Genomic DNA, 10690 nt, shown 5'->3' with positions numbered 1-10690 from the left:
AAAGAAGGCTCACGGTGGAGGGAATTCACTGTTGCCCATCTCTGCATGCTCTCCAACCAGCAATGCACATGGCAAGACGTGCAGGAAGGCTCTGAGCACTCCTAGACTAGTTACTCACATATACTGGGAGAATTGTTACCCGGTGAGCCCAAGGAAGATGGGAAACAGCTCCTTGTGAAGATTCCCTGTTGTCCATCGCCCTTATCCATAAGGGGAAAGGAGAGGAGCAAAAAACCAAGCCCCAGATGCATGGAGGAGCCAAAGGAGAGTATCTGATCCAGGGGAAGGTTGAGCTTCCACCCAAGTGCACACTAATTAGAAAGCAGACACCATAGCAGAAACTCAGGTCTGCTCTCCCACACAACCACCACAGCCAGCACCTGCCTCCGTGACCACGTATTTCACCAAGTGACAGAGCTTCAAAGACAAGGAGTTTCCCAGCCGGGGTGGCCATGGGGACTCTCCAGACAGGCAGGACTGCCATCAGAGCAACACCACAACACCCTCAAGCCCAAACTACCAGCACTGAAGCTTGTGGGTTGTGTTCATAAGTGGTTTCAAAACAGTCAAACCTGCACAGATCCATTAAACTGCTACTTATCCCCCAAAATAGGTGTCTAGACATCTGCCAAAGGATCAGCCTCTGACCATAACCTGAGCAAGTGTGGAGACCCTCCAGGGTTCAGGTTTTCCTTAAACCTAGTTGCAGGGGGTATCCCTGGCACTAAGAAATGCTTTCTATTTCAAGCCACCTGTAGAACAGTTAGACTTAATGGCATTTGAGTTTTACTCAATGAAATAACATCTCCAAGGAACATGACGGTTTAATGGCTACAGTTGAAACCCAAGGGTAGCTTTTGTGAAGAAACACAGGTTTTTGTTTTCTCTCCCTCTTCTGAGCAATTTCATAGCTCTCAACAAGGACTTGCATCATCCAGGAAACCACTGGGTTCATGTAAGGAAGAAACTTCTTCACCTCCTGTCTGGTGAAGGATGGGGTGGGTGACAAAGGACCAAAATATTAACAAAAAATCCCACAAAGGCAAGAGCGTGAAAAGCTCAGGGTGAGCGGTTTGAACCATTTTACCTCTACAATTAATTCACTTTGGCCCCCGTTTTGCTGCCTTCCCTCAGATAATCGTGTCTTCAAGTGTTACCAAGAACTAAGCAACAACATCTCACCTTGCTTATTGAAGAATCTCTGGCAGAACTGAAGGGTTCCTCTAAGACACTTAAAAACCCAGAGCAGAGGAAGGCCACCTGATCTCCCCACACCCACAGAAGAATTCCTGTCCCATTGAAGACCCTCCCCAGACTTGTTCCCAACAAAACACCCAGTAACAGAGCATCCAACCCCGCCCCCCCAAAACTCTTTCTACCACAGACTCCCACCCAGGAGGCAGGTCTGGGGCAAACAGAGATACTCTGCACACTGCCAGCAGCCAGGGAGGCTTGGCCAACACTCCCACAAAAGCTGGCTTTGCCAAACAATCCGATGTTTCTAACTCTTCCTCCCCCTTGTACTCCCTGATTTTTCCCCAAAGACAACACGTGACATGGAACCACAGTTCACATGATGGTTTGTTGGGGATTTCTTGTATTTTTTAAAACCTCAGTACCTTTTCTTTAAAAGGAAGACTTACTCTGAAGTTTGCAAGCACCCCAGTTTTCCTCTTCTCAAGCTTGTTCCTCCTCCTCTGCCCAAAACCAAGTACACTGAGTGCAGCCTGATGCTCGTTTCAGGGAGGGGAGAGGTGGAAATCTCACCTGAGTCATGCATGTTCAGTTGAAAGAAGAAAGCAGGAACACCTTGAATAATAGCATCCCTTTATTCGCTGACACCATTACAAAAACTGATTACATTAGCAACCAAAAAAAAAAAAAAAAAAAGGAGTGTTTACTTGAGGTTGAAGTCAGAGGCAGCTAATCCCAAAAATGTAATTAAGTAAAACAGTGTACAACATCAGTATTAAAATGTTATATCCCATTGGTGACTTTACCACATTGGAGTTTTCTGAACAAGTTTTATTGAGCAAAGTAAGATAAAAGATTATGTGTTTACTGTCTCTCCAGGAATGTAAAGGTCTAATTATCCAAACAGGTTTGTTTTTATTATAAAACTAAACTCTGGAGGTGTCTACAGAGTTGGGTTTTTTTCTTTAAATCAGTAGTCTAACAAGGATTAGAAAAGACAAAACTCTGTTCAGTGTTTCTGACAAAGTAGAAAGGGTGAAAACATAAATAAGGCTTTAATTTGGCAAAATATAATACAATGCCTTCTGCTATCCTCAAATTAACGATTCCCCCGTGACTTCATTCTGCAAGAGAAACACAAAACACGTCAGCCGAGCAGTTTCCAAAGGGCAGTGTTCAAGCAAATCTGCGCCTCACCAGCACTTCAGCAGCTCACGCCAGCCGCTTCGTTAGCGTCGGCCTACAATGAAGCCCAGAGGAACAAGCCAGGGCGGTGGAGGCTGAGCAAGAACAGCCTCCCAGAGCAGAGGCCAAGGTGCAGGTAGCACCTTCCTCCCATGTGCACCAAGCCTGTCCTACAGGACCGGGCTCACCCCGCTGTGAACACCTTGTTACCAGCCCTTGAAGATCAGCTCTGCTGCCCATGCTGTATTACAGAGGCAGGAGCAGAAAAAAAAAAAAAAAAAGCCTAAATTAGGAATAAACAAGTCCCCATCCTCAGTAGATCAGAGAGAGTTCTAACACAATGAGCGGGAGTTCTGATACTTCTTGTAGCAGCTTGTTCAGTGCCAAGGCTTTGCTGCCTCCCAAACCGAACAGTTCACAACCCGCCTTCAGCCCCAGCTCCCAGCGCATCTAGCAGACGCTCACAAGCTGCATCAGCTTCCTGAGAAAAAGTTTGGTGTCTCGAGTTTACCCAACCATTAGCTAACTTTGGGTCATTTAAGAAGTTGACCAGCATGATGCAGTCAACCACAAAGGCTCAGGTTTCCAAGTTGGCTGTATATTTAAAAAAAAAAAAAAAAAAAAAAAAGCCTTGTTTCTGTGTCTATAATTGGAGAAAGAGTTCATGCCAGACTAATGCTTCAGATACTCATATCCCTGTGACCACAGCAAGCCATGGCTGCTAACTCAGTGAAAGCCCAGTGGGTTACTTTATATCCTCCATCCCAAAGCAATTAGAGTGTGGAAGCATAGACATTTTGTTCGTGTAGCTGGGACAGAGGAAACAAGGCACAGGCACTGAGAAAACAAAATTCGGGGAAACCTGCTGCGTGAAGTAACAGGTAGTGGAAGGGAAGGATAAAGAGTTACAAGTCTAGAGGGACATGGGGATGTGAGATTAGTCCCAGCTAATTTTAGTATGGACCCAGAGAGGAACAAATCCAGTGGCTACTAGAAGCTTTTGATGATTTGCACATAGAAAGTCTCAGATTTTGACACTTGACTTGTTAAATCTGAACAAGGTCCCACCATCACAGAGCAGTATCTTTCCTGACAGCCACCCACCAGTTCAACTAGATGGCCACCAGCCGCACCTACCTACTAGCTGGTAGTGTTCTCGTCCCTTTGACAGCATTTGGCTTACTGACACGAGCAGCTTCTTGAGATGACCTACATCCTGGTTAAGATTCACCGCCACATTTAGTCTTTTATCAGTCAATTCCTGGAAGAAGGAAAAAAAAAAAAATCATTAAAAACTCATTTACAATCTAATTACCAAGAAAGCCTAGAATTAGATCCTCTGTATAAAATTACAACTCCTTGCACAGATGGGAACAATTCTTATAAGTCAGAGGGTTATGGCCACATTTAAAGAGAACATGGTTCAAAGTCAAGAAGCTGTTTCCTGTTCCAGGGAATTACCTGCACACACTGAACACCAGCAAGAGCATCACTGACCACTGGCTCCCACCCTGCCTGCCCAGGACTCCCCTTACTCGCTGCTTCCAGGAATTGTGCTTGTAACCACAGCTGATCCGGCCTCTGAAGTTATTAACCCCACATCCCCACAAGCCTGGCTGAAAACGCCATGTGGATGAGAGCACATGGTTTATAACGCAGGCTGCTAAGCACAGTGACAGTGCGCCCAGCGTGAGGCATGACTTCTGACCCCTGCAGCTGTAACAAGGCTGCTGGACCACCAAGGACTTGCTCTGTATGAGGATCTGTGGGATGGTGTCCTCAGCAGTATGTAATACCCAAGCACAAGGCAGCTCCAGCTGTGAAACCATTTGAAACAGCTGGCTGGAGATACACACCTCTCCCCACCCACACCACACCACCAGTGCTCCTGTTCAGGCTCAGGACATAGGCTGCTCCCCACCAGCTATCCCACAGGTTCACCCTCTGCTCCGAGCCCCTGGGAAATTCCTGCTTGCCAGTGACACTCTGACAAGCAGTCTTTAGCACCAGTCAACACAGAGAAAAGGAAAAAAAGAAAGCTACCAAGAGCTAGAAAACTGGTTTCCTGCACCGAAATGAAAATGCTGAGCCTGCTTTTTTAAACAAAAGTGGTTTTGTTTGGTTTTTTTCCTTAAGGAGTTCAACATTTTATTAATAGGGAAGTGTCACAACTCGAAATGGACTCTTCCCCTCCTGCCTGCCCTCCTCCCCAAAGTCAGTCTTGCTGAGCTATCGCTGATATAATCCCTGTTTTATTACCTTTATTGATTAGCTCCTCCAGAGACATACAAAGAAATCCAAATGTAAGACACATTACTACTCCTTATTCAGCTCATAATACAGATGTGCAGATAACCTGTAAAACAGCTTTCCTTTCCCATTTAACAGCTAAAAATAAGCAACTCTGCCTTGGTGTCAGTGATACAGAAGTACCCAATTCTCAACATGAGCACAGAGGTGTTTGCAAGTGCTCAGCATCGGCTAACCCCGCTCCAAGTAAAAGCGGTTTTACTAACAGAATGAGACTGATGCATAATGCTGTTGCAAATCTCTCCCTAGAGTTTCAGGGAAATTAGAGCGAGTTCAGAGCGGGCCACTTTCCCAGCTCCCATTTGGCTGGAAATGCCGCTAGACTTGCTGTAACGCAGACCAGGCAGTAAATCAAACTCAACCACCTGCACCATTACAGAAACTACTCTGGGCTCAGGCAAGAGAACAAAGCCATATATTGCAAAGCTCTTACTCGAGTGCAACCGGTAAACATTTTCCTACTGTAGAAAATCATTTGGAATCTGTATTAGGGTAGCCTTAACCTATTTTACCCTTATTAAAGTAGAAAATCAGGTCTGTCAAGACTGAGACTTCGCTTAGCGATCTCATACAGATTAATCATAGAATCCTAGAATGGTTTGGGTTGGAAGGGACCTTAAAGATCACCTAGTTCCAAGCCCTCTGCCATGGGCAGGGACACCTTCCACTAGACCAGAATGATGAAAGTGGAAAGGCAAATGCAATTAGCATCCCAGCAAATGAATGAATCACAGCACTGACCGACAGTGCTGGGTATTGAAGTGCATGTGCCTTTGCATAGAAACCATCCTGAGAAGCAATGAAGGAAGGAGCCCTTCAGTTCACCCTCAGCCCTCATCTCTGGGAAAAGCTCTTCTCTCCCTGATTTGCTTCCTCTCCCTTCTGTTTTGTGACTTCAATAATCTCAGGCAGTGTTTACTCATGAATTATAGACACATCCCCAGCCCTCCCGGGGCAATGCTGACCAGGTTCTGATGGATTTGGGCTCAGCACAGTCATACTGCAGCTTCTGCTAACCCAGGAGTGCAAGACTGCCTTATGCAGTCGTTGCCGTGCCCCAGCCCCATGCTCTCCATGGCTCAGGGGAAAGCCTGTCTTTGGGATACAGGGATGAAGAGAGGAAGAGGATGGTAGTGGGGAACCCCCTGTAATCACAGACCCAGTAGCTAAGACAGGTGCTGAACTGACAGATTCCCCTCCACCGTGCTTTACATGGATGGCATTTCCAGTTTTCAATGATGGAGTGTTTTACACTGAGATTTGGGGGAAAAAGCACATTAGATTTCATATAAGCCTCAAAAAAAGTTTGCTGCCTAAGCAAGCTGCTGAATATAAATTACTTCCTTAAAGCATACTAAAAGGCACCCTTTAGTCATCATCTAGTCCCATAGGTGACAAGGAAGCCGATTAGAAAAACCAAATGGTCTATTTTTAAATAGAAAGAAAAGAAGTCTAAAGAAAACACACAGAATGTGTTTGAGGGTTTACGCAAGCATCATTTCTCAATTTTGTGGGTTGGTTCCAGTACCCAGAAGGAACAAATATGCTCATTTTTAAGCATGTGTTTTCAGGTCCTTCTTAAAAAGAAAAAGAGACACTGTTGCTAGGTGGAAGTGGCTGGAAGACTTTCTTTTTTAATCTCAAAGCTATTTTAAGCTGAGTTTTTAGGCTTCTGGGGAGACAGCTTCTTTTTCTTTTTTTTTCCCCTCAAAAAAAAAAAAGCAGCAAAAAGGGCTTGAGGGAAGGAAAAGAAAATGTTCTAATTCTAGCCTCTGCCAATGGCTACCTGTCAAGAGCGCTGTTTAGACAATTAACGTATTTTTACTAATGAAGGCTTAATTACAGGTTTATTAGGACTGTTTTTCCACACTCCTCTTCAGAATAAAGCGATGGATATTCTGGAGGAAACCTGGTTACAGTTCCACGAAGTGCCCACGCAGCTACAGCAGAGCAATGCATGAGCCAGAGGGGTTACACAAGTTAAGGCTAAAGCAATTAAATGAAACTAGCACACTCAGGCCACCACAGGGCACATCTAACGATGCCCGGCTCAGGAGGGCTCACCAGTGTCACCAGCCACAAAATGCCACGGCTGATGGCATCAGTGTTCTGATATACTACTTAGATAAGCCATAAATGCATAGCAGAGAGCAAGCAGCTTGGCATTGCTTTGAGGAAGGCTGTTCTTCTCCAGCCTGCTGCAGACAGGGGACACAGAGCATCCCATTGTCACCATCGGTGACTGGCCTCCGGCTGGCAATACAGGCGAGGGCTCGGCAGACCTACCATTCCTCCCAGGAAACCAGCTCACAGGGTTGGGACATCCATGGTCCCGCAGGCCCAGCAGCATCTCTGGCTCAGACATGGTTGAGCCCACAGCTCAAGGGTCGATCAGTATCCATGACTGATCACCCTGGAAAAGCCACTTTATTTCTGATAACTACTAAAAAGGCAAAGACTTTCCTACAGTACTCCTTAGAAGACTCCTAGCTTCCTCTTGCAGCTGATGAAGCTACTTACTTTCAGCAGCTAAAATGAGTCGATATATTATTTGTCCTATCGGCAAGTGCTCTTCTGCCCCTCAGAAGACAGCATTTCCTTCCACTCTACCCATCATATGAAAATGCGTAACGAGTTCCATTGACACCACTTAGCTGTGTAAAACATGCTGGGAAGGCACCTGCTTTAGCCTTCGCCTTCCCAATTGCCTTCCAGAAAGCTGTTCTGAAGCTATTTTGAAGCTGACGTGAAAGCTCTTGTTTCCAGAGATGGCAAAGCCCAGTTACAAAGCCACGACTCAACTACTCATAGAAGTGGTGTCTTTTTAGGGCCAGGACTCAGAGTACCACCTACACAAGCAGTTCAGCAATCATCTGTGCTAACAGTAACCCACAGGCTCAGGTGAGTTACCTGCAAGTGTGAAAACAGGCCACCCCAGAGTCCACCCAATTCCGGACCCTGTAACTGCAATGCTAGTACTGGAGGATATAAAAACACCATCAGTCTGGAGAGTTGCCCACCAACAGCACAAGGCAGTGCTCACATCTGTTGCTTACTGAAGCTCAGGCTAGCAAGATGTTGTGCTGACCTTGATGTGGTCCAGCAGCAAATACCTAGGAGCCAGGACCAGCTGAAGTTGAATTCTGGCACCTACCAGTGGCTAAGGACAGGCTCTTGCCCACAGCTGCAAAGGACCAGAAGGGTCAGCATTCTGGCAAAAGACATTCTCTGCCTTCATGTTACAGGCCATGCAAGACTGCCTTCTTTCTTTGGCCTTACAGATGTCAGCAAGTGCCAACCCAACAGTTAGTATTTTAAGCTCATGTAGTTATCAGCAAATTTATTTTTAGCTTCCCTTCTTGAAGGGACAAGTCTGGGGAACTTCCCACTTTTGCCCAAACCAAACCAACAACCCACTGGAAGCCCAGATCTCATGTCCAGAATCTCTCCCTTTCCTCTTTGCATATTTGAGCCACGGAAAATAGGTCACGATCCAGATGACAGCAAAACTCCCAATGCATCCTTGGGGATACAGCTCCAGGACACGACCCTGACAAGTTGTAGGACAGGAATTTTCATCAAGCCTTAATTTACCATCAGCAGCACACGTCCTGTTCCTTTGCTGGACTTCACTTCCCAAAGTTCATACTTTGCATGAGATTTGTGTTGCTCAAAAAGAAACACTCACCGACTCTGTGCAAACATCGCTGTTTTCAATAACATTGGCATCCCCAACAACTCTTCCAATTTCTCTCTCAAGAGATGCCAAAGACTCCTGGGCCTATAGGGGAGAGAAAGAAAGAAAAAAAGAAAGAAGGAAAGAAAGAAAAAAAAACACAAACAGAGGAGGCACAACAATTAGCGAAGGCTGAGAAGCAAACCCCCCATCTCTCCAAGAGCACAAGAGACACAGGAAATCACTGTTCAGGAGGAAATCTGTTTTATGCCAGATTTGCTCAGGGGACCAACACATTTGCCAAGATTGACATGTCTCCTTACAATCAGCGTGTTGCATGTCAGCCTGACTGCACTTGAGAGCAATTCTACAGGGAAGGTTTAATAGTCTCATGTCAAGTTGTTAGGCAAAACCTGTGCAGCAAATTTTTTTGTGCAAGTACAGGCAGGTCTCCAAAAGCCTAACCATAGATCTGTGTTTATATAGAATATACCATGAACATCAGCACAGCTCACTTCATATGTCAACATCCAACATAATTGTCCTGAGCAAAGCGTTTTAAACACCTTATTACAGTAGGTCTCCTTTACCTTCTCACCTCCTGGCAGTGCTATTGTGATCATCTGTCCCTGGCCCAGGACAAGACTTGCCCTGCCAACAGCTCTCCCCACTCCAGTCCTGCTAGAACACAGCCCAATTTCCTTACTATGCATCTACCGCAGAAGGAACAAGGTGTTACACGGTCTTGAGCCGGAGCTCAGCCATTCTGCAGGCTATTCTTGGCTCCATTTATCAATTCTCCCATGAGACATTCATTTCTGGGGTGACAGACAGCACTGAGACCTCTCATGCTTAAAGATTTCCCGCTCCAATCCATCTTGCAAGAGCAGCCATTGAGGAAGAGCAGAGGTAACCCACCTGCTTGTCTCATCAAGCTTGTGTAGAGCTATCTTTAAAGATTTGCAGTCTCCTGGGTTATAGCCGATTTGTAACCACATGCAAATGGGCAGATGGCTTGTAAACCATCTTGTAACCTACTGCCATTTGAGACTGGATTTAAAAGCTTCAGGCTGTGGTGTGGGTGTATGCCTGTGGGATAGGCTTTTTGTTAGGCTGGGTTTCTTTAAATAAAGAATTATTTGTCAGCCCCAAATAATCACTTGTTCCCATTGGCATAAAATTATCATGAACAAGAGACTCTTTCAAGAAGGGTAACTGAACAGAGTTGAAATGATAAAAATGCAGCTAACAACAGACATGCAGGTATCCTGCATGAGCTCTTACACCCACAGTCCTAGTCACTTGGGGAACCAGCAAGTGGAGTAAGACACTCCACCAGGCAGGCAGTCTCCTCAAGCCACTCAAATCACCACATTTTCCAGCACTGCAAAACTACAGATCTTGAGGGTTTTGATAACATTTAGATCTGCAGCTGTTAAGGGTCTCTACTTACCTTGGGCAAGTCACCAGCTACCTTCTGTCTCTCGTTTTGATCAACTTTGAGTTTTGATAGTGTTTCATTTAGCTGTGTTTTCAGCTGCAAAATAGTAACAAAGAAAATCAGTTTCCCTCACACACACACAGATTTCATCTGTCTGTCCCATGGATTAACCCAGTGCACACTGACTGCAATGGGAGTAAGATTACTAACAATTATTGCACATACTGGATTAGTCAACATGTATGATGAGGTTTACAAGGACAGTCAAGGAAGAGAGACTCCATCTGTAAAGATAAAGGTAAAGAATGGAAACTACAGAAGACAAGACATGGTTGGCATCAGCTTCATTACAAGTGGCTTCAACTTTTAAATTATACTGCCAGTAGGAATATTAGCAATACTGACAGTACATAAGCCTCTCCAGCACTCTTATCACAAAAGTCAGCCCAGACTTCAACTTAATTCACAGCAAATACGCAAAAATGTAGATTGTCATCTTCCTAATTCAGGCTAAACAGTCACTTTACTGCTGAATAAACTAAAAAGCTCTACTTGTCATCTTAATAAAGTGCCACTTACTACAACTATGTTGACTTAACCAGTCTGTTAATGTCACATCAAGACATGAATCACTGACAGGGGTATATTAAGTTGTCGATTGTGTTTAGATTCAATCCAAAAAAGTGAAACCATTTCAGTCAAGAGGGATGAATACTTTGTACTGGCTGCCCTTAAACTATAGCCTTCCAAAGGATATAAACATTTTTTTAAAGAATATTTCGATCGCTCTTCAACACAGCATACAGAACCAGCCATAGCACTTAAGGCTTGAGCCTCAAGTAGGAGCGCTAACAAGAAGCTCGAGTGCCAATTTTGTTGGATTT

The 10690-nt window shown here is 45.0% G+C and overlaps 1 protein-coding gene across 1 annotated transcript in view; it reads right to left on the bottom strand.

Moving 5' to 3' along the window:
• Positions 1-1815: 1815 nt before the first annotated feature.
• The window catches only part of KTN1 (kinectin 1), a 54349-nt gene continuing 45474 nt past the window's right edge, over positions 1816-10690 (bottom strand). The window contains exons 40-43 of the mRNA XM_009915381.2: positions 9819-9902; positions 8378-8470; positions 3517-3640; positions 1816-2318 (exon numbers count right to left, since the gene is read on the bottom strand). Of these exons, the coding sequence (XP_009913683.2) occupies positions 2314-2318; positions 3517-3640; positions 8378-8470; positions 9819-9902 (306 nt within the window). The 3' untranslated portion in view covers positions 1816-2313. The remainder of the gene's footprint in view (positions 2319-3516; positions 3641-8377; positions 8471-9818; positions 9903-10690) is intronic.

This window comes from Haliaeetus albicilla, chromosome 5, assembly GCF_947461875.1.
Source record: "Haliaeetus albicilla chromosome 5, bHalAlb1.1, whole genome shotgun sequence".
NCBI classification, from domain to species: Eukaryota; Metazoa; Chordata; class Aves; order Accipitriformes; family Accipitridae; genus Haliaeetus; species Haliaeetus albicilla.
This window is presented reverse-complemented; position numbering and strand designations above follow the sequence as displayed.